Below are 24,748 nucleotides of genomic sequence, written 5' to 3' on the forward strand. Positions count from 1 at the left end.
AGGTCCTAGTGCAGAACCAAGCCTTCAAAGGAGCTAACCTGCTTTGTTCCGATGAGAAGTAAAACTGGCCAAAGACCTACCTCGCTTCCGAAACCTGTGCTCAAGGGAGACCTCCCCCAGCTCCACACATCACCCCTTAAAGCAACAGTGTACAATCATAAAAACATAGAGAAATGTACAGAACATTTTCACAAGTCAGGGTTATACCGCCTAGTCTGGAAAAGTTTCACTGTATAGGAAAGTGTAGTTTGTTGCACTTTCCAAAAGTTTTTTAACATATTGTACATTCACTGTATTTTAATGCCGCAATTGGAGCACTCCCCCTTTAAATAAAGCAAATTTTTTCATTTATTTGCTCGTTTTAGGTGACTTAACAAAACAAAATGAAGGAACTCCAGAAACCGTTCCTAAATTCAGGGGGGATTTATATGTTGGTGCCCCAGCTGTTGTTTGCTGTTGGTAAGTAATATTGATGACTGAGGTGGGTGACGGGACCCGCAGGTTAAATATGCAAATTAAGATATGCAAAGAAGAAAATATGTAACTGTAACATTACTTAGAAGTGGTGAGTCATTGGTACCATAAGTGTAGCAAGATATATGTGGACTCCACTAAGGTGCATTCACACGGGTGAGGAAATCGTGTTGGTTTTGTACATTGCAAGACGCATAAATACATCCTTAAAATGGGAGTATTTACACGGGCGATCTTCCTCTCTCAGCATGTCCTATTTCTGGGCAAGTTTCACACGAGGATAGAACACACATCTGGGTGGTCTCCCACATCGCACAGCACAAGGATGGAGTCTCCGCATGCTGTGTGATGCGAGTCGCGCCAAGAATGTCCATCACGGCTATGTGAACCGTATCTGTTTCCTAAGGGAAGGGACTTGCTATGCACCCGGGCTGTTTTCGACTCCCCCACCATAATGACTAATGCCCCCCCCCCTCCTCCCAGTGGCTCACAGTAAGCAAAACTCACGCGGCATTTATTTTGGAAACCTTTTGTGGCAGGAGTCACACTTTAATTATATCCAACACCCAGGGGAGCCCGACTTCCAATCGTGGCACTGCTTTCCTCTTCTCTGCCTAAAGGACATATGTCCCAGCACTGCCTACACTCCGGACGTATGTCCCCGGCAAATACTAAGGAAGTGACTCCATAGCCCCAAAACGCGTCTATGCTGGATTTAATAAAACAGGGAAGTTGAGCTAATATCCATATCGTGCTTCTCTTAATAGGTTGCGCCTACACCCACTTCTTAAATTGCTTATTGGCTTAGTTATATACATGTTCTCCTGGTAGGCAGAGATGGCATTCGGGTTGGCTGCACCTGTTAGAAGTATTCTAACCCCAGTTGTAACTCTGCTGTCAATAGTCTACTGTGAGTCTGTCTGATGGCACCGTTCTAGGAGAACCATCATTCGTGCCCCCTTCCCCCAGTTCTGTCGTTGAAGACGGTCGCATTGGAAATTGTGAATGTCTTGTAGCCTCGTCTCGAGCGCAGTGCTGAGATTCCGCCAGATCCCCTGATATAAAAGGATCCTGCAAAGATAAATAGAACAGTCTGTTTGATAAAAAGAAGGGTAGGTAGGTGAAGTTACTCCCTCACCTTAACTGACCCCTCCCCACCTGGACTGCCTCTCTTATCCCTGACCCATGGACAGCGTGAACCCGGAGAAGTGAACTCTGTTGCTCCCGTGTGCTCTAAATGACAGAGGTGGGCCATGCCAGCCTCTGCCCGTCCATGCCAGCCTCTCCATGCATGTGTATAGGGTAGGAGCTGTCAGTCTTCAGGCAGCGGGCGGTGAGACGCCAGCACAGCCCACCTTCATGACTCAAGCTCAGCTCCCTAGTCAAACGTCAAAGTGTATTTAACTGAAACACCGATGAGGGCAACAGGCTTCACTGTCCCAGGTTCCGGCAGCCTTAACCCGATGACAGAAGCCCTTTAATAAGTAGTTTTTGAACTTTTTATTGTATATGTTTCTTTTTAGTTTGTGGTATGACCTACACCGCCTATCCTCTGGTCGGAAGCACTGCTGGTGGCACATTAATTACCATCCTGTTTAATGGTAAGATTGGGGTTAGACCTAATAATGGGGGATATGTCTATTAGGTGCAATACTTATACAGTCTAGTAATGGCACATAGTATGGCACAACCCCTTTGGCAGGCATATTGTTCCATGCTCATACTAGGGACATACATGCCATAGAGGTTGCAATGGGACCCTCAGAGAAAGGGGGCCTAGCCAAGATTGATTAAGTCCTCTTTGTTTTGGGGTGTAAAAATAATCTGTGCAGAACTCAACTTGCCAAAGGAACTCTATCGTTTTCCCCAAGGGTCATGGAGGGGAAAACAAATACCATGCCCTTGTATCCTGGTGGTACAACAGGCATCTTAATGTAGAGGGAGTGGGGGGAAAGGTTATCTTGATCCTTGCTTTAAGGCCTCATCTCCTCTGGTTCCTACAGTCAAATATATAACAGTCACCAGTGACTGCACTTGGCCATGATAATATCGTTAGCTATGGCAGTGAAGGTCATGGGCAGAGCTCGGCCAAAGAAGCTGTAGGAGCGGTACCTGAAGGCTACAATCCCATAGATAAAAATGTTGAAATAATAACAAGACCTCATCATTTTTCATGCACCATCTTCCTCTCTTACAACAACCAGACAGCAACATGGAAAACCAGCATCTGGTCTATGTTGGAAATGGGCCCCATCTGGAGGTGCACATGACAAGTCCTCAAAGGCCTCCAGTAATTTGTGATGTTCTCCTGTCTTTCATGCCTTCTGTTCAATGTAAAACAAGGTATGCTATCTGAATGTATGAATACAAATCTGCCAGTAAACTAATCTGAGATTAAAGATATGAGTAGGGTAAAGGCTCACAAGTACAGGTGATATTGAGGAACCTTAGGCACCAACGTATCTTTGGACAGCCCATCATGTCAGTTCTACAGGCTACAGCAAAATAAGGGTCAAGTTGGCCCAACATCCTTCATAATATGGAAGGAGTAGTGATATATGCATACTATTTCATATACTATTGCAACACTTCCTTGTTGGCTGGGAAAACAAGAAAAAGCGCACTTACAGTATGTTAACCGTATAAGAGGGGTTGTCCATTCACCTTTTATACAAGGGCTGACAACCATTGGTGAGGAAATGTCAACATCACATAGATTGTTTGACATCTATAAAGAATAAATATCTTACTCCCTGCATACCAACTACCATGGTGCACAAGAAGCTCAGAAGGCTGCCGTGTTGCATCTCAACTTCCACCACTATTGTGAGAGAAAGACACAATGGTGTGTTTACAGCACTGTCCATACTATTTTTGATGCCTGACTGAACAACCATTGATGAGGCGATACGAGGAGATCTCGTATAAGATCATTGACCTCTAAAAAGGACCAGCATCTACTGTATAACCAAAGATGCCGTCTATCAAAGTGGGCAATGAGCTCAGTAGGTTACTTTGTTGTGGTACAACCAACACTACTGTGAGAGAAAGCTTTCTGGTTGCATTAATGGGGTATTTCCAATATCGACTATCCACAGAATGGAAGATAATAGTCTGACTGGTGGGAGTAACACCACCACCAATACTGAGAAAGGGAGTCTTCTGTCCCCCTCTCCTCCTCACTGCACCCTTTGCAGTGAAGAGGAGCTTGACTGGGCAGTAATTGAGCATGCACAATGCTGCTGAATCCATTTTCAATGGGATTGCTGGAGATAGCCAAGTACAAGCACTCGGATGGTTTCAGAAGCCCCATTGAAATGATAGGAGTGGCACCTGCATGCTCAGCCACTGCTCCTCCTCACTAAGGGGTTGCAGTGAGAAGCAGAGGGAAACATAGGACTTCTGTTCTCGGGTTTGATGGGGATCTCAATAGGAAGACTACCACCATATTTATCCTATGGATAGATGAAAAAAGTTGATGTTGAGATAACCCTGAAAGTGTTGCACAGAGGATATCCATACTGTTTTTGTTGCATGCGTGGACAACCATTGGTTGTTGGTATCATAAAGATCCTTTACTTCTATAAACAGTAGATATCTAGTAGTCAAGGTGCTAGCTGTCAATGTAGAGCTCAAAAGGTAGCCTAGATGGCCCACCATTGCCAGTAGAGAATGGTTGATGGTTGCATTAAGTGTACAGTAGTTGTTGTCCAGAATATAGTATTATCGATGCATGGGTGGACAACTATTGGGCAACAGATGTTGGAATCAAGTCCTGACTTCAACAGTGCCTCTTCTATGGTAGAGTTGTGCCATTTCCCATGGTTTTTATTCTAATTATACTTTAACTGTTCATATCATTTGGATGACAGTGACCCTGGGATGGCAACACCTAGGTCCTTCACATAACATCTACACAACTACAGATTTCCATGACCTATGGACCATTAGGCCTAGATAGCACTTCTCATGGGAACCCAGATCGTTCTCTAAAGGCGCCCTTCCTGTGCTGTCATTCCATACTGCCCCTTCATTGAATGTGAGGAAGTAGTTTAGAAAGTGGCCTTGTTGTGCCACTATCATCACTTTCACCACCAACATAAAAGAAAGCTCCTAAAAATCTTGAGCACAAGCACTTACTGCACATTATGTCTTCCTAGAAGCCATTGACCTCTTGGTATTGATGTTTTCTGCCTGATAGTTGCCTACTTTGACCATTTCCAGGAACCTGGTGGAAAACTGAAGTCTAGATGTCAGAGTGGGGATGTTTCTTTGATATATGTATATATTTACAAAGCCTGATTTCATCCAACTGTTTCCGACAGACCCCAGAGACATGAAGAAGAGTCCTATGAGCTGCAGGTGTATCATGATGGACAGCCAGTTATACAGACCACGGTGATCACATACAAGGTAAGACACATCATGCACCATGGTGATTCCAAAAGGTGACTAGGTCAACCATCCATCTGCCTGTTGTAAGGAAGTTCAACTGGTGGGACAAACTCTATAGACATTTATTTTTGGTCCAAGTTAACGGACCAAGTCTTGCTGTCTTGCAGTGTGATACACAAGTCAATGTGGTGTGCTTAGACTTAGTTCCATATTCCTTGATGATCCAGTTTTCAATGTAAAGTGCTATTTAAATCTGAAACAAATGTACGAGCTTTGTGCCACTATAATATGATAGTCTTGTACGAAGAGGGCAATATTATAGTTATTTTCTTGTACATAGGAGCAGTATTATAGTAGATATATTCTTGTACATAGGGGGCAGTATTATAGTAGTTATATTCTTGTACACAGGAGTAGTATTATAGTAGTTATATTCTTGTACATAGGGGGCAGTATTATAGTAGTTATATTCTTGTACATAGCAGGCAGTATTATAGTAGTTATATTCTTGTACATAGGAGGCAGTATTATAGTAGTTATATTCTTGTACATATGGGCAGTATTATAGTAGTTATATACTTGTACATAGGAGGCAGTATTATAGCAGTTATATTCTTGTACATTGGAGGCAGTATTATAGTAGTTATATCCTTGTACATAGGGAGCAGTATTATAGTAGTTATATTAATCTACATAGGGGGCAGTATTACAGTAGTTATATACTTGTACATAGGAGGCAGTATTATAGTAGTTATATTAATCTACATAGGGGGCAGTATTATAGTAGTTATATTCTTGTACATAGGAGGCTGTATTATAGTAGTTATATTCTTGTACATGGGGGCAGTATTATAATAGTTATATTCTTGTACATAGGAGAGGCATTATAGTAGTTATATTCTTGTACATAGGAGAGGTGTTATAGTAGTTATATTCTTGTACATAGGAGGCAGTATTATAGTAGTTATATTCTTGTACATAGGAGGCAGTATTATAGTAGTTATATTCTTGGACATAGGGGGCACTTTTATAGTAGTTATATTCTTGTACATAGGAGGCACTTTTATAGTAGTTATATTCTTGTACATAGGGGGCAGTGTTATAGTAGTTATATTCTTGTACATAGTGAGCAGTATTATAGTAGTTATATTCTTGTACATAGTGAGCAGTATTATACTAGTTATATTCTTGTACATAGAGCAACAGTAGTATAGTAGTTATATTCTTGTACAAAGGGGGCAGTGTTAAAGTAGTTATATTCTTGTACATAGGGAGCAGTATTATAGTAGTTATATTCTTGTACATAGGGGGCAGTATTACAGTAGTTATATTCTTGTACATAGGAGGCAGTATTATAGTAGTTATATTAATCTACATAGGGGGCAGTATTATAGTAGTTATATTCTTGTACATAGGAGGCTGTATTATAGTAGTTATATTCTTGTACATGGGGGCAGTATTATAATAGTTATATTCTTGTACATAGGAGAGGCATTATAGTAGTTATATTCTTGTACATAGGAGAGGTGTTATAGTAGTTATATTCTTGTACATAGGAGGCAGTATTATAGTAGTTATATTCTTGTACATAGGAGGCAGTATTATAGTAGTTATATTCTTGGACATAGGGGGCACTTTTATAGTAGTTATATTCTTGTACATAGGAGGCACTTTTATAGTAGTTATATTCTTGTACATAGGGGGCAGTGTTATAGTAGTTATATTCTTGTACATAGTGAGCAGTATTATAGTAGTTATATTCTTGTACATAGTGAGCAGTATTATACTAGTTATATTCTTGTACATAGAGCAACAGTAGTATAGTAGTTATATTCTTGTACAAAGGGGGCAGTGTTAAAGTAGTTATATTCTTGTACATAGGGGGAAGTATTATACTAGTTATATTCTTGTACATAGGGGGCAGTATTATAGTAGTTATATTCTTGTACATAGGGGGCAGTATTATAGTAGTTATATTCTTGTACATAGGAGGCAGTATTATAGTAGTTATATTCTTGTACATAGGAGGCAGTATTATAGTAGTTATATTCTTGTACATTGGAGGCAGTATTACAGTAGTTATATTCTTGTACATAGGAGGCAGTATTATAGTAGTTATATTAATCTACATAGGGGGCAGTATTATAGTAGTTATATTCTTGTACATAGGAGGCTGTATTATAGTAGTTATATTCTTGTACATGGGGGCAGTATTATAATAGTTATATTCTTGTACATAGGAGAGGCATTATAGTAGTTATATTCTTGTACATAGGAGAGGTGTTATAGTAGTTATATTCTTGGACATAGGAGGCAGTATTATAGTAGTTATATTCTTGTACATAGGAGGCAGTATTATAGTAGTTATATTCTTGGACATAGGGGGCACTTTTATAGTAGTTATATTCTTGTACATAGGGGGCAGTATTATAGTAGTTATATTCTTGTACATAGGAGGCACTTTTATAGTAGTTATATTCTTGTACATAGGGGGCAGTGTTATAGTAGTTATATTCTTGTACATAGTGAGCAGTATTATACTAGTTATATTCTTGTACATAGAGCAACAGTAGTATAGTAGTTATATTCTTGTACAAAGGGGGCAGTGTTAAAGTAGTTATATTCTTGTACATAGGGGGAAGTATTATACTAGTTATATTCTTGTACATAGGGGGCAGTATTATAGTAGTTATATTCTTGTACATAGGGGGCAGTATTATAGTAGTTATATTCTTGGACATAGTAGACAGTATTATAGTAGTTATATTCTTGGACATAGGAGGCACTTTTATGGTATTTACATTCTTGTACATAGGGGGCGGTATTATAGTAGTTATATTCTTGGACATAGGGGGCAGTATTATAGTCGTTATATTCTTGTACATAGGGGCTCTATTTTGCAGTTCTATACTTGTACACGGGGTACAGTATTATAGTAGTTATATTCTTGTGCATTGGGGGCAGTATTATAGCAGTTATATTCTTGTACATAGGGGGCAGTATTATAGCGGTTCTATACTTGTACATAGGGGGCAGTATTATAGTAGTTATATTCTTGTATATAGGAGGCAGTATTATAGTAGTTATATTCTTGTACATAGGAGGCAGTATTATAGCAGTTATATTCTTGTACATTGGAGGCAGTATTATAGTAGTTATATCCTTGTACATAGGGAGCAGTATTATAGTAGTTATATTAATCTACATAGGGGGCAGTATTATAGTAGTTATATTCTTGTACATAGGAGGCTGTATTATAGTAGTTATATTCTTGTACATGGGGGCAGTATTATAATAGTTATATTCTTGTACATAGGAGAGGCATTATAGTAGTTATATTCTTGTACATAGGAGAGGTGCTATAGTAGTTATATTCTTGGACATAGGAGGCAGTATTATAGTAGTTATATTCTTGGACATAGGGGGCACTTTTATAGTAGTTATATTCTTGTACATAGGAGGCACTTTTATAGTAGTTATATTCTTGTACATAGGGGGCAGTGTTATAGTAGTTATATTCTTGCACATAGTGAGCAGTATTATAGTCGTTATATTCTTGTACATAGTGAGCAGTATTATACTAGTTATATTCTTGTACATAGAGCAACAGTAGTATAGTAGTTATATTCTTGTACAAAGGGGGCAGTGTTATAGTAGTTATATTCTTGTACATAGGGGGCAGTATTATACTAGTTATATTCTTGTACATAGGGGGCAGTATTATAGTAGTTATATTCTTGCACATAGTAGACAGTATTATAGTAGTTATATTCTTGGACATAGTAGACAGTATTATAGTAGTTATATTCTTGGACATAGGAGGCACTTTTATGGTATTTATATTCTTGTACATAGGGGGCGGTATTATAGTAGTTATATTCTTGGACATAGGGGGCAGTATTATAGTCGTTATATTCTTGTACATAGGGGCTCTATTTTGCAGTTCTATACTTGTACACGGGGTACAGTATTATAGTAGTTATATTCTTGTACATTGGGGGCAGTATTATAGCAGTTATATTCTTGTACATAGGGGGCGGTATTATAGCGGTTCTATACTTGTACATAGGGGGCAGTATTATAGTAGTTATATTCTTGTACATAGGGGGCAGTATTATAGTAGTTATATTCTTGTACATAGGGGGCAGTATTATAGTAGTTATAGTCTTGTACATGGGAGCAGAATTATAGTAGTTATATGCTTGTACATAAGGGGCAGTATTATAGCAGTTATATTCTTGTACATAGGAGGCAGTATTATAGCAGTTATTATATTGTACATAGGGGGCAGTATTATGGTAGTTATATTCTTGTACATAGGGGCAGTATTATAGTAGTTATATTCTTGTACATAGGGGGCAGTATTATAGTAGTTATATTTTTGTACATAGGGGGCAGTATTGTAGTAGTTATATTCCTGGACATAGGAGGCAGTATTATAGTAGTTATATTCTTGGACATAGGAGGCAGAATTATAGTAGTTATATTCTTGTACGTAGGAGGCAGTATTATAGTAGTTATATTCTTGCACATAGGAGGCAGTATTTTAGTAGTTATATTCTTGTACATAGGGGGCAGTATTATAGTAGTTATATTCTTGTACATAGGAGGCAGTATTATAGTAGTTATATTCTTGCACATAGGAGGCAGTATTATAGTAGTTATATTCTTGGACATAGGGGGCAGTATTATAGTAGTTATATTCTTGCACATAGGAGGCAGTATTATACTAGTTATATTCTTGTACACAGGGGGCAGTATTACAGTAGTTATATTCTTGTACATAGTGGGCAGTATTACAGTAGTTATATTCTTGTACATAGGGGGTAGTATTATACTAGTTATATTCTTGTACATAGGGGGCAGTATTATAGTAGTTTTATTTTTGTACTTGGGGGGCAGTATTATGGTAGTTATATTTTTGTAAATAGGAGGCAGTATTATAGTAGTCATATCCTTGGACATAGGAGGCAGTATTATAGTAGTTATATTCTTGGACATAGTAGACAGTATTATAGTAGTTATATTCTTGTACATAGGAGGCAATATTATAGTAGTTATATTCTTGGACATAGGAGGCACTTTTATGGTATTTATATTCTTGTACATAGGGGGCAGTATTATAGTAGTTACATTCTTGGACATAGGAGGCAGTTTTATGGTATTTATATTCTTGTACATAGGGGGCGGTATTATAGTAGTTATATTCTTGTACATAGGGGGTAGTATTATACTAGTTATATTCTTGTACATAGGGGGCTCTATTTTGCAGTTCTATACTTGTACATGGGGTACAGTATTGTAGTAGTTATATTCTTGTACATTGGGGGCAGTAATATAGTAGTTATATTCTTGTACATTGGGGGCAGTATTATAGTAGTTATATTCTTGTACATAGGAGGTGGTATTATAGCAGTTCTATACTTGTACATAGGGGGCGGTATTATAGTAGTTATATTCTTGTACATAGGGGGCAGTATTATAGTAGTTATATTCTTGTAGATGGGGACGGTATTATAGTAGTTATATTCTTGTACATAGGGGCAGTATTATAGTAGTTTAGTCATGTACATAGGAGGCAGTATTATAGTATAGTCTTGTACATAGGTGGCAGTATAATACTAGTTATATTCTTTTTATATGGGATCATTATTAGAGATGTCTATAACAATTCTTTGTCTGTTCTATTTAACAAGAACTTTTAGAGTACTGTATATTGGAAGTTTCATTGAATAGAGGTTGTAGTGGCCCTTTAAGAGCTCACCTTGGTCTCCGCAGTTGCACATGTGTTATTATAGTAATGGAGTAACTCTCCGAATAAGTGAATCTCAAGTAATTAAAGTCCTTGACTCTCTCCTAGTGTTAAGCAGATTGCCATTCATTCGCTATACGGCAGACTTGTGGCAGCAGCGACGCTTCCAGCCTAAACAACATTAGAGTCACTTTTGTTTAATGTGAAAAGTATTTGCATGCCATAAAGATCTTCTCAGAGCTCTGATTAAATATCGCCAGGGAATAAAGTTAATGAGTCACATTCCAGACTAAAAAGAGCACAATGTGTGGCTTTGTTTCCGCGCTCGGCTCCTGCCAGCAGTTTGCAGTTTGCTGTAGGCATTGACAAGTTTAAACAGCTCACAGAAAGTTTACCTGTCAGCTGGTGGTCACTGCTTATCTCCCTAATGCCTCCCCGTTCTCCTGGATGCCACTGACCTCCCTCTTGCATAATTAGCAATAGCAGCATTACGGAAGATTTCAGGCACGTTTCGCTTTACCGTACTGGAAAACTCTGCAAATGAATCTGTTTATCTCAGCCTTTGAAAAAAAAAAAAAAGCTGTGAAAAACCGAAGACGCCACTTAAAAGGAAAGCGAGAAATCACATACATGTGTATACCTTACATATTAGAGGGGGCATGAAAATGGCGACCAATCACGCTTCAAATCCCATGTTGGGAGAAAGTTAAGCTGGCTTCACACAAGCGCTGGTGTATTTGAACGCGGCTTTTTTTTGCGCACATTGACATATTTTTCCGTACTTTTTGCACCCACAGGGTATTTTTTATTTTTTTTTGCACGCGGCGAACAAAGACACGCCGATTGAAATGGCTAATAAGTATTGAGTTCCAGATGTGTTCTTTTTCCAACGGAATTGCGCCAGGTTGGATCCAGATTTCTGTTGTACCGCGCCGATGGGGCGTCAGAATTTGGCGCAAGCAACAATGACCCCTTCCGGTCAGACTAGTGGAGTAATGATGGAGGGAATGTTTCCTTGGCACACCTTGAGCCCTCTGATACATGTGGTTGGATACCATGACTAACTGCTATGGTCCAAGGCACTACTGGGGTCTCTAATAAAGTGGCATTCGTTGTATACTGAGCTGCCATGAGCGTCCCAGTCATATACTGTACTACATATGAAAGGGTCTTGATATATATTTAATTGATAGTTTTTCTGATTATACTACTTTTTTTTTTCCTTTCTTGACTTCATTCTAGTTCTCATCAGCGCAGACTCCGGAGATTCGTGAAGTTGGCCCATCGTGTGGAGTTCCCGGTAAGACTGTTCACAGCTCGGTATGTTAGCTTTGGCAGTAATAGTATTTTCCTTCCCTATCACATTCTGAATATTCATACCCATGGGAAAGGCAGGGTGGTGGTGGTCATATGGCGCGGCGGTGACAGGCGGAGGCGGCACACATTTGTACTTTACCTAACGTTAATGGAAGTGGTGATTTCACTCCGTTGGAGGGTATATGATGCTGAAACGTTGCTGGACACAGAATGGCATTTGCTGCTTCATTGGAACATTATACTGGTGCCATCACACGGCATAGCCGACTCATCAAAATTAAATGTCTTGGTTCCATTCGCTCTGACCCCATCCAGGCCGCAGTAATCCACCTGCCAGCTTCAATGGCCATTGGCCGTAACCAACTTCGTTGCACACACTGTAGAATAAACCTTCTCTCCCCATAGGGGTTGCATCTCTTCAGAAGCAGGAAATTGACATGTGGTACAGAATTCAGTACTGCAGTGAGTCAAAAATGCACCTTTTCTCAATGAGGAGGTTAATTCCGTACGAGAATACATGATGAAATCCGCACCCAATGGTGTTGAGTTTGGAGGCCTTTCACTGCTGATCTGTCGCTGAATGCCGACTGCAGACATTCCACTGGAAATCAGCCCCCGTGTGGACCCAACCTTAGGGCATGCATACTGAGCCGAGCCTGAGCCTCAGTTAGATCCTGGTGTTACAGAAGTGTCCATACTCCTCTGGTGGTCCGACCCACCACTCTTAGTTGTGTAGGTCACTGCAACCCGGCTTGTCCTTTGGTCCTCAGTCAGCAGGGCCCTTTCATCGCTTCGCAGTCAGCAGGACCCTTTCATCGCTCCCCGTGTGGCTTCTTGTACCAGATATCTACATGGCTCAATCCTACAGTGGTCCCAGGTCACAAAGGCCTGCGGCATGGCCACTCCCCAGTATGAGGAAAGAGGCGCTTATGACCCTTTCCACCTGCGGCAGCCACCCCGTCAGTCCACAGTTGGATTGTCCGGTCATACTGGCTGCGTCTCCTGCACTCCCCTGTTAACTTTCAGTTAACTTCCTCTATAGGAGTCAATGGGGATGCATAAATATGCGCACAATACGAGAGGTGATGCATAAAACACTGCGCAATTCCCTGGAAATAAAACATATCTGGAACTTATTAAGACTAATTAGCCATTTCAATCGGTGTGTCTTTGTTTGCCGCACAAATGAACAGGCCTTGGGAGTACAAAAGATACAGTAAAATATACCAATGAGCGCAAAAAAAACCCATAGATCATTCTGTAAAAACCAAAAGCTCATGTGTGCGCAAATACGCATGTGCTTGTCTGAGGGGGGCTTTACAGGCACACAGCAGGATCAAATACATGGAGCCAGTATAACCTTGTTGTATGGCATCCTAGTATAGAGCGGCACAGACTCCGGGTGCTTCCACTATGGGGTCTTTGGGTGCGGTTTGTGCACTGATATGACCGCAATCTGACATTAAAATGAAGTCATATGTAAGTATAAGGCTACTTTCACCCCTGCGTTAGGGTCAGTTCAGGGTTTCTGTCTCTCTGCCCCCTTTTCTTCTATTCCATCAGGTGTCCCTTTTTTGGATGGAAAGAATAGTACAGTGAGCAGCGGTATTTAAAAAAAAAACGTAAACCTGATGGAATGGAAGCAAACCCTGAACTGTCCCTAACGCAGGTGTGAAAGCAGCTTAATAGAGACCCTAATGCACCTGGATGGGAGCTCTATTGTGTGTTCCTATGGGGTCTGCCTACTAAAGGCGACCACCGCCCCACGGAGCTGGGAGAGTTTGGGGTCACTGTATATAGAAAATGAACTAAAAATACTGCAGCACTTCCTCTCATAAAACAGCACACAGGCCTACATATACCCCCGCTGTGTCCCGCGCCGCCACCGCTGCTCCAGGTCTCCCCTGTGACATCACGTTTACAGACTGCTGCAGCCAATGACAGGGCTTAGCGATCGCTCTCTGCACTCTGTCATTGGCTGCATCACCTATGATGTCCTGTAAACAGGCGGGACTGCAGCCTGTAAACAAAGGATGGGAGTGGAGGACCGAGTTGTGGCATGGGACACAGCGGAGAGAGGCGAGTACATGCCTGCGTGTTGTTTTATGGCAGGGGAGTTGCAATAATAAAAGATCTTGAATCACCTCCTACCAAGTGGGCTTTCACACGGATGCAGCGCTTTTACGGATTTTGTCAAATAGTGCAGATTTTGTTGTGTTTTTAATAGAGATGAGCGAGCATCGGTCTTTTCGAGTAACTGATTAGTCCTCCAAGCACCATGCGCGGGGGAAGGGGGGGGAGGAGGGGGGAGCGGGGGGGGGGGGGGGGTGGAAGTGAGAGAGACGTCTTGTGGAGTGTTGCTGTGGATTTCTAACATACAGGAGTCGGAATTCTCCAATTACAGTCTGTGGAAGAAATTCCATAAGACTTTCCAAATATAAGAAAATAAATTAAAAAATCTGCATCTGCGTTGCGCCCTGCGAAATACCCCTTATAGAAACGGAAGATAACCGCACCATAAGCCATCATCCTCTAGTACTTGTCTTTCCACTTTTATATTGTAGGGGGCATCATTGAGCTGTCTGGGAAGATTCTGACCAGCAACTATGAAGACTATGATTTTAATGTTGACTTTATTGAAGGGTATGTGGAGAAGTTACGGTTGTGGTGGTAAGAAGATGAACGGTGCCTTGGGCAAGGAACAAGTCTTTCCCACCCTATCAAAATATGCCATTTTCCCCTCTTGTACTGTAGATGGTGACATCATTTGGGTACATGACATCATGCATGGTGCCTTAGAAGTGCAAATGATGCAGTTGCCCCAAAGCGCTAGAGCCTAAAGGTGCCATAAAAGCTCTGTGTAAATGATAGTTAGGGCGCCCCACAGATGTTGCACTGGGGTCGAGTAGCATCAAGTTGATGATGAAAGCCATTTGGAAAGGAAGATGATGGATGAGTCCCTACTGATTTTCTTAAAGAGACTCTCTGGTCTTACAGAGAAAATTTGTCCAGGTATCGCAGGAAGGGCAGAGGCATAACAATAGGGGATGTGGCTGCACCTGGGCCCAGGAGCCTTAGGGGGCCCATAAGGCCTCTCTTCTCCATATACGGAGCCCAGTACTATGAATAAAGCATTATAGTTGGGGGCCCTGTTTCAGGTTTTGCATTGGGCCCAGAAGCTTCATGTTACACCTCTGAGGGGTTACGTCCGCTGGTGCCCTCCTGTATGTCTGTAGTGCTGTAGATGCTCCTGTTCTGTGGTCTTCCAAGATGGCTGAACCACTTCTTGCCCAGATGTTGGACTTTGCATTTCTCCGTGTTAAATACCATTCCGTTAGTCCCCACCCACTGTTCAAGCTTTTCTAGATCTTTTTGAATACTCTCCCTCTCTTCCTTAGTGTTCGCTATCCCTCCTCCAGATCATTTATAAAAATGTTGACCCCCACTGGGCCTGGGCCTTGTGGTACCTCACTTGACACATTCTACCACTTGGATGTGCAGCCATTTATGACCCCTCTGTGGGCTCCCTCACACGGGCGTATTTGTGCACACAAAATTTATGCACGCCATATGCAGAGAATAGAACCCATTGATACAAATAGATTCCTACACATTTACGCATTTTGTGCACACAAAAAAAAAACCGCAACATGCTCTACTTTTCTGTGCATTTGCGCATCATGGGTTTGCATAGAAGACTATGGGGTGCGCAAATGTGCAAGGGGATGCACAATGCGGTGCCAAAAGAACGCATCTAGAACTCATTAGACTAAATAGCCACTTAAATCGGGACAAGTTTGTCTGCAGCGCGCGAATGACTATGCCCTGCGGGTGCAAAAGGTGGGGTAAAATGCTCTCCGCCATTAGTTTGAGTTCAAGATGTGTTCTCTTCCTGCGGAGGAAAATAGATTGCGCTGCGATTTTTTTTTTTTGTGTGCGACTGAAATGCGCGCACAAAATACGCACGTGTGAACAAACCCACTGAGATCAACGGGTTCTATTTTCTGCCTATTGCGTGCGCAAAACCTTCCTGCACTGCCTGCAATAGGCAGAAAATCGAGCCCGTTGATCTCAGTGGGTGTGTTCACACGTGCGTATTTTGTGCTGCAGACAAAAGCACGCGGGTGTCCTATTTTCTTGCGCATTTGCACAGGTAAAGAGAACATTCTGAAGTCCTTAAACTAGGAGCATCGCTGTGTGTGTTTTTTATGCACGCACAAAAAGTACAATTAATATTGTAGCTGCGCACAAAAATAGGCAACGCCCAGTCCGCAAATCCGCAGCACCAACGTGTGCGCAAATACTCACGCACTCCTGTGAATCTGGCCTAACACTACGCCCTACAGAGAAGCATATACAGAGCTCTCCTGATGCACAAGCCCCTGAACCAGCAGCGAGGGGCGACTGTTACTTTAGGTTTACCTTGTTTGTCTTCTACTAACTTATTGAATGTATTTCCGCTGACAGCCCTATAATCCTGACGTCTGACCGGGACGGCCGGCGCTCCGTCTGCACATTGGGTGACAAGATCTCCGATACCATGTAAGTCAATCCCTGGTGTTGGTCATTATCTGCTTGATGTGCACTGATTGGGTTAGAGCCCCGGCCCTCTCTACATTAGGGCTTCCCTGCATAGAGGTTAGAGTCATCACCCGATCAGCTGGGCACGTTTTCTGTGGATCAGTTTCAGTGTGAATCCACATTAGATGAGGAAATCCAGCGAGGCCGGGTCATCGGTGCTAGACATAGGATGTCACTGCCGACCGCATGGGGGGGGGTTTCTCATATAACAGTGTGGAGGGTATACCGAGAATGGCATGAGCGAGGAAAACATCCAGTGGGATCCTGTGGATGGAAGGAGCTTGTCACCGAAAGGGGTCAGAGGAGGATGTCAGGAATCGAGGCTCTAACTACGCACAATTCGTGGCTCCTCAGCACGGATGGGCTATAACAGCAGCTATCAGTTCCAGCATCATTGCTGCCTAAGAGAAACAGAAAGACAAAGCTCCAGGGGGGAAAAAACAGCTATACCTTTAATCTACTCCATGCGATTACTCATAGAACCAGTTTACTACGAGTAAAGTATCAGTGAGAGACAGTGGTCTTCTATCTCCAATTTTGGAACTATTGACATCAATAACCCCCCTTTTTGTTTTGGGTTATACTTTCCTCTCTGATTACTAGGATTTTCATGTTAGTCATCTGTGATTGCACTACCACTCGTGGTGATCAGAGATTCCAATTACATTGCCGCTACAATTACTTTAGCGGTAATTTAATTAGCCACCTTTCAGCATGTTGAAGTTGGGATTAAACATCTAGCCCCCGAGGAGCCCACTGGATGGGTGAAACGCGTTGGGCTCTGACTAACCTACTGTCTTCAGTTTATCCCTTACGACAGTTTTTCATAAATTAATATCCATGATTAACAAGTCACAACTCGCTGGTGGCGATTTTTCATTTCCATAAGAGAGAGATACCGACCCGGCAAAGATAACCGGACAGTATATGGTCATCTAATTATCACTCCTTTTTCGGAGATACTATATATGTGGGTGTTTGTCCTTTTTATGATTTTAGTGAATTCTAATAAAAGTTATATTTTAGGAATTATTAGTTTGTAGGTCCAATTAGTAAGCTTGGTAATTTGGTTCTGGACCGGTGCTGCCTCTGTGAATTCATACTGTCCAGCGAATCCAAGATACAGATGCGAACAGAACTTTGATTCTTTAGTTTTTGCCAGGCGGGTAAGTGACGCAGCACACGCTCAGCGGTACACGAATGGCGATGGTCTCTGTGGGTCCTTATAGCTAAGCTATACAGATGGGACCCAGGGGTAGAGTATCGGCTGCAGTAGCCTCTTCCAACTCCTCCAACTTCTTTTATGACACGGAGCACCAAATCCCTCCATAGACACAGAAATACAATATAACATTCTAGCTGCCAGCTTCTACCACTAGAGGGAGCTGCTGAGTTTACTGTATACTACATATACAAGCTATGCACATCATGTCCTGTTTATCTACTCTCTTCTCTATTTGTAGTTACCTCATACATGTGGAGGGTGATATTGGAAAACTCCGCTGCAGGGCAGAGGGCAGTTACATTGGTGAGTAGCTGCATGGGAGCATTGCATTATTAGTATTGTTGCAGGTTGTGTTATGTATAGCATTTTGGACATATAGGCTTGTATCTTTTAACCTCTTAGTGATCACCCCATAGTGCGCTGATGGCCGGACAGCCCGGCAAACTAAAATCTCCCTACACCCGGCTGTCAGAGATAGCCGAGTGCAGGGAGATGTGACCGGGGACTGCTGCATGCTGTTCCGGTCACGCGATCGCCGTTATCCATTGTAAAGTTAGGAGGTGTAAAAAAAAAAGTTTAAAAAGTTAAAGTTTCATCTCCCCTTATGTATTGTATCCACGGGGGGAGATGAAATGACATACCCAAGGTCCCTGGATTTGTCCCCTGATCGGATCTTTATCCGTGCACCTTTCCTAATCTTGGCACATGCGCATATCAGCAAGATGGCGGACGCATGCGCAAAACTCAAGAATTGTCTAGTAAATTTAAAATTTCCCTGTTCCTAGCTACCAAAGGTAGCCAATAGCCTGCAGATGTCACGGGGGCCACAGTATGCGGTCCCTGATGCGATCAGTCAGAGGAGATGAAACTTCTTACTAGAGGCCTCCGCATTTGAACCCCGACGCAATCCTTCTCCACGGACCTTACCTGGATTCTGCACATGCGCCCGTCGGCAATATGCCGGACACATGCGCAGGAGCCGGGGTGCCCGAGAAATTCAAAATCTCGCTCCCGGCAACCAACAGGAGCACTGACCATTGCCTTATTGAGTGGTCCCCGGTCACGCGATAAAAAGGCAGCGATCTACCTTAGGCCGGTCTCACATGACCAGACAGGAGTTACGGATTCTGCAAGTGTTTGATCCGCGGTAATATGCAGATCAATCAATCGCATTGGATTACATAATTTTGCTCACATTAGTGGGTCGGAATTGTGTAATCCACTCACAGAAAACAGAACGCAGCAGGTTCTACTTTACTGCAGATATCCGCAATATAGAGCCCATTGTGCTCCATGGTCGTGGATATACCCGCAGCCCATATGCTACTACATTGTATACGGGCTGCGGGTACCCGCGTCATCGCTAAGTGACAGTGGGGATAATATAAACAAGAAAAGCTGGACTGCGCATGACCGCCTGTGTGAGTAGGCAGTTATGCGCAGTACATTACGCGGCCGTACGCAGGGTCACAGCCGGGCTCACAGCTGGGATCTGCTGCAGGCCTCCGCAAGCAGATTCCGCCTACGGCTGCGTGAGCCCGGCGCTATTCAGACCGCTACCTGTAATACATATTTTACAAGAAGCCCCGGGAACGCTCGCCTTCATGCAGTTCCAGGAACAGCTTGTTGAGCGCCTTCTGTGTGAGACTCACAGAGCGCCACTTTACACCCCATACCCGCCACTGAGGTCAAGAAATACCCCATGAAAAAAGCATTGTTCACGCAAGAACAAGCCCTCACGGAGCCCCATCCATGGAAAGATTAAAAAAAGTTAATTGACTTTGAACGCAGTGAAGAAGGAAAAATAATAATTTCTAAAATAAGATTTTATTGTGCAGAAAAACCTAAAAACCATGTGATTTTGGTATTCTCGTAATCGTAACAACCCACAGAAAAAAACTGGATTATGTAATTTATGCTGCGTGATTCAGGCCACTCTGCAAATAAGGCTTCTTTCACACAAGCGCATATTGGCCGGCCAATATACTCTTCCATCTGGGGTGTTGAAGCTCGTGAACGTTAGATTTGTGCGCCCGTTCAGACGGCATGGGGCCCCGGTGCATATGCACCGAGCTCACCATGCCATCGCCCATTTCCCCTTCCCCGCCCATAGCAGCGTGGCTGCTAAACTCCCTCCTCTGGTCTCCTCCCCCGTGCAGGCTCACCTCTCGTCTCCTCACCGCTCGTTCTTTGCAATGGAAGGGGGCAGGGCGGGGCTAAGCGGTGGCCTGCCCCGCCTCCTCGCATTGATGGCTATGAACAAGGGTCGGGGAGACGGCGGTAGCTTAGCAGTAGCTCCGTACGGGACCCCCGAACATCGTTCAGGGCATTTAAAGAGTTAATAGCCGCGATCGGCCGCGCGTCCAATTGCAGCTATTGCCCGCGGGTGTCAGCTGTAATATCGGCCGCCGTTTTCATGGCCAACCATTATACGCTACGATATGAGGTGTAAAATCTTGTGAACAGGCACACAATTCTAACGTTTCTGCGCTCGTTTAGATGGCATGGGCCCCGGCGCATATACGCCAAGGCCGCCATGCCGTTGCCTCTTCGCTTTCTCTCCCCCTCCCTGGCTCACCTCCTCTCTGACTGATTGCAATGGGAGAGGGCAGAGCTAAGCACCACCCCATCCCGCCTCCTCCCATTGCTGGTTGTGGACAAGGGGCGGGGAGGGGGCGGGAGCTTAGCTCTCCGCATTGCTATCAGTCGGAAGGGAGGAGATAAGAGGGAGGGAGTTTAGCAGTCACGCTACTAAACTCCCTCCCACCTCCCTTCTCTGGCCGCTGTCATTGACTCCCATTGGAGCCCATGCAGCGGCCAACATATTCCGGTCCGACAGATAGTTCCAGGACTATCTTTTGGGCCCAACGTAAAAATGTCCCGCGCCATATTGGCCGGCCGAGCGCTTATACATTGCGGGAATACGGACATGGGATTTGATGCATTGGAATCTAATGCATCAGATGACAGCGTATATCAGCTGACTGTAAAAATGGCTGGACAATATACACACGTAAGAAAGAACCCTGATGGTGTTACATGGATCTACCATAGAAACTACCTACAGGGGAATACAGACACTCCTATCACAGCTACTGACAATGATCACACAGATATAATAGAGGATATCACTGCTCATCTTCCTGACTGTACACTTATGGTCTGTAGCTTATTTAGGTGAATACAGATGGTAATGATAATTAAACTCCTAGCAGGCAGAAATAGTACAGCATCAGCTAATACTGTGCTGATGCATCAAGGGATACATGTGAAACTGAAAGTAAAAAATCTCACTCTCAAGGTGGTGCCTGATAAGTATCAGACAGGGGCTGCACTACAGGGAAGTGGCTGCAATACTTAGGCCCAATGTCCATTTGAGGATTTTATTTATAATCTTATTAAAAAAAAAAAAAAAGTGTGCATGCGCGTGGCAAGCTCCTGGCGTGCCGAGCACGACCACCGGGTAGAAAAAGAAAGGTTCGGCCACCACGGAGGGGAGATCCGCAGCATCCAGTGGTATCTATGCGTGCAAGTGGACGTGAGGCCATAGAGGAGACTTCCAGAGTGTGACATGCAATCAGATGAGGGGGGCAGGGATGGAAAAATGTGTTTTCACTTGAGTAGCCCTTTAAGTGAACTATCTGCCCTTTAAGTGAGTCTCACATAACACGGGTTTGTATATAAAGTGCTGGTAAAGATTTTAGACATGTAATATACACTTTGTCCAAGATTAGAATAATGTATGTATTTTCTCTAGAATGAGCGCGACTCTTGCCTGTAGGTTGTTTTGGGTATTGCAGTGTATCTCCAATCAAAAGAAATACAAGATGCAACCTGTGGACAAGAGTTTCATTGTTTTTGCTATTCCCAAAAAAACCCTGTAATAATGTCTTCTGCATCTTTCCATCCAGGTTCACAAAACATCACATTTTCTGTATTCAACAAAGGAAAGTATGTTCATCCATTATATTATGGGGGAGGGGTGGGCTTCATGATAGGGGGCTTAAGACATAAAGGGGGGGAGAGATTCTCAGGTCACTTATGCAGTTTACGTATGACACAAACTCTTCACATCAACCTTTTTAGGTTTTACGGCACACTTTGTAGGTCAAGGCGTTGCCTCCTTTGGAACCACATGTATACTACAATTTACAGATGGAGGGCAGACTTCAGTGTCCTCCTCTGGTGGACCCAAGAAACCCCAGTCCAGTGCTGTAACTACACCCATAGTATATACTTGCCTTGGTGTTGTATTTTGCGCAAATGGTTGTACCGCCTCTAGCTTGGAGACAAGATGTGATACAGGTGGGCATGGAGGCTCTATTACCCTGTTGTACCGCCTCTAGCTTGGATACAAGATGTGATATGGGCCGGCATGGAAGCTCTATTATCCTTTTGTACTGCATTTCGCTTGGATACAAGATGTGATACAGGCGGGCATGGAGGCTCTAGTACCCTGTTGTACCGCCTCTAGCTTAGATACAAGATGTGATATAGTCAGGCACGGAGGCTCTATTATCCTTTTGTACTGCATTTCGCTTGGATACAAGATGTGATACAGGCGGGCATGGAGGCTCTAGTACCCTGTTGTACCGCCTCTAGCTTGGATACAAGATGTGATACGGGCAGGCATGGAGGCTCTATTATCCTGTTGTGCCACCTCTAGCTTGGATACAAGATGTGATACGGCCGGGCATGGAGGCTCTAGTATTCTGTTTTACCACCTCTAGCTTGGATACAAGATGTGATACAGACAGGCATGGAGGCTCTAGTAACCTGTTGTACCTCACCCCTCCGTCACCCTTCCATCTCCAGACACGAACACGGCCGTCGTCAGCGCCCAAACTAAACATGGTTCAACTCCATAGCGTCCAGTTTCATGAGCAATGACATCCCTGCAAATGAAGACAACCGTGGGTGTCATAGACAGTACACATAATGGGCACCGTGAGATCAAATGTCCTTCAGTCAAGTGCCTGGAAATGGTTCCGACAGACACGGGTGTAACAATGATGTCCCCTGTCTCTGGATGGCGGGCAACAAAACAGTTGGAGCTGCTGGTGCTTGTCGAATGATCAGGCAGTCCTCTCTACTGGTGGTCTGTAGGGGGCGTCCTGAACCCAGTCACCTTGTGTGCCCTCACACATCCACTGGTCCCAACACCTCCCAACAGCCTGGTTAGATGCTCCTTTCTACTGGTTTTCTGTTAGGGGCGCCCTGAGCCCAGTCACCTTGTGTGCCCTCACACATCCGCTGGTCCCAACACCTCCTAACAGTCTGGTCAGACGGTCCTCTCTACTGGTGGTCCTTAGGGGGCGCCCTGAGCCCGGTCACCTTGTGTGCCCTCACACATCCACTGGTCCCAACATCTCCTAACAGCCTGGTCAGACGGTCCTCTCTACTGTTGGTCTTTAGGGGGTGTCCTGTGCCTGGTCACCTTGTGTGCCCCCACACATCCACTGGTCCCAACACCCCCTAACAGTCTGGTCAGAACGCCTGGTGGGGGACAATTCATCAATACGACCATCCACCTTCTCATACCCCAATAATTCGCCCCTCTCAGACTCTGGTAACGGGGTGAAATCTCTTCTCTGCGTCGTAGAGGCGTCTTGTGGTCAACAAGTTCTACACAAGCGGAAGAAGAGGTCACTACCTTAAATGGAACTGCAGGACGGGTTTTACAGCAAAATGACAACTTCTTCCTGGGGATTGATATTTTTACGAAGAGTGTAGTTTTCTTCCTTTTCGACACCTAATTCATATGTATTTTTACAAAGAAATCCCCCTGAAAGCTCAGACATGTTTGACTCATCTTCTTGTTGTGAATGTAGCGAGAATTACAGAACATCTGGAGTGTCTTATTGTCACAGTGTGATCTCTTCACGCAGGTCCAGAGTCAGCAAGGAAGCCTGGAGCATCAGTGCAAAACAAGAACTGTTTCTGTATCAGACATTCCCAGGTACAGTGTTATCCATGTTTAAAGGAACCTCTTACCAGCATCTCACCCCTAAAACTGCCATCATCGGCTGCCAGAGCATAAAACATCAATCACTTCTAAAGCCCGTTCTTTTCCTAATGAATCCATGTACCCCCACAACGAAGTTTCAAAGTTGCCCCTTGCCATATGCAAATGAGCAGAGAAGAGTCATCTGGCTGAGAAGAGTCCTACTGATTCATGGGCTGCCCAGCTAACCACACCCCCTTTGTCTTGATAGACACAATTTGCTTTTTAAAGGGGGGTATGATGAGCTGTCTAGAGAACTGGAGCGTGGTTAGCTCACAGCTCATGAATCAGCAGGTCTCATCTCCGCCCAATGACTCTTTACTGCTTATTTGCATACAATGTGGGATACCTTAATTGTGCAGGTGCTCATTAGAAAAGAGAGGGCGTTAGAAGTGATTGAATTTTCATCCACTGCTTACCAGTGAAGCCAGGTTTAGGGGTAGGATGGTGGTGACAGGTTCCCATTAAACTCTTATTCCCAGGGGTGTGGCTGAAGGGCTGGTGGGGCATGTGCCCCTGGTGCTGGGTGATGAGGCAGGACCACAGTATTTAGCTAGAGGGCTAAGGCAGGAAAGCCTACAATATTGCTAAGATATGCCATCATCACTCTCTGAGTAGCAGGGAGTCCTACTGCCAGAACTCTTATGATCCTGAGAGTGAAGGGACCTCAGAGCTACCTTAGTAGTGTTTTAACACTGCATCCCATTCAAGGTTTTCCCTTCAGAGCACCACTTTCATCCCTGGCTGTGCATTCACGTGTCATGCTGCAGTTCCTTGCACATCAGCGCTCCTGACTACCCCAGTTAAAACAGGGAAGGGGATGCAGCACTAAACTAATGCTTAGGTCCTCTGAGACCTCTGGGACTTCCACTGAATGGATAGAAATTCAATATATTAGCAATATGCCATCACTATGAAAAGTCATTTAACACTGTGTTGTTTAAAGGTCCAACATTCAGTGCTGGTTAATTTTAGAATTTACCTTTTATAGCGGTCCGAG

General features: G+C 43.6%; 1 protein-coding gene across 1 annotated transcript in view; it reads left to right on the forward strand.

Moving 5' to 3' along the window:
• Positions 1-383: 383 nt before the first annotated feature.
• PKHD1 (PKHD1 ciliary IPT domain containing fibrocystin/polyductin) overlaps positions 384-24,748 on the forward strand; it is a 483,679-nt gene continuing 459,314 nt past the window's right edge. Inside the window, exons 1-10 of the mRNA XM_066594190.1 lie at positions 384-459; positions 1,998-2,075; positions 2,679-2,817; positions 4,800-4,887; positions 11,864-11,921; positions 14,503-14,581; positions 16,406-16,480; positions 17,983-18,047; positions 21,656-21,695; positions 23,633-23,703. Of these exons, the coding sequence (XP_066450287.1) occupies positions 384-459; positions 1,998-2,075; positions 2,679-2,817; positions 4,800-4,887; positions 11,864-11,921; positions 14,503-14,581; positions 16,406-16,480; positions 17,983-18,047; positions 21,656-21,695; positions 23,633-23,703 (769 nt within the window). The remainder of the gene's footprint in view (positions 460-1,997; positions 2,076-2,678; positions 2,818-4,799; positions 4,888-11,863; positions 11,922-14,502; positions 14,582-16,405; positions 16,481-17,982; positions 18,048-21,655; positions 21,696-23,632; positions 23,704-24,748) is intronic.

Source organism: Eleutherodactylus coqui, chromosome 1 (genome assembly GCF_035609145.1).
Source record: "Eleutherodactylus coqui strain aEleCoq1 chromosome 1, aEleCoq1.hap1, whole genome shotgun sequence".
In the NCBI taxonomy this organism is placed as follows: Eukaryota; Metazoa; Chordata; class Amphibia; order Anura; family Eleutherodactylidae; genus Eleutherodactylus; species Eleutherodactylus coqui.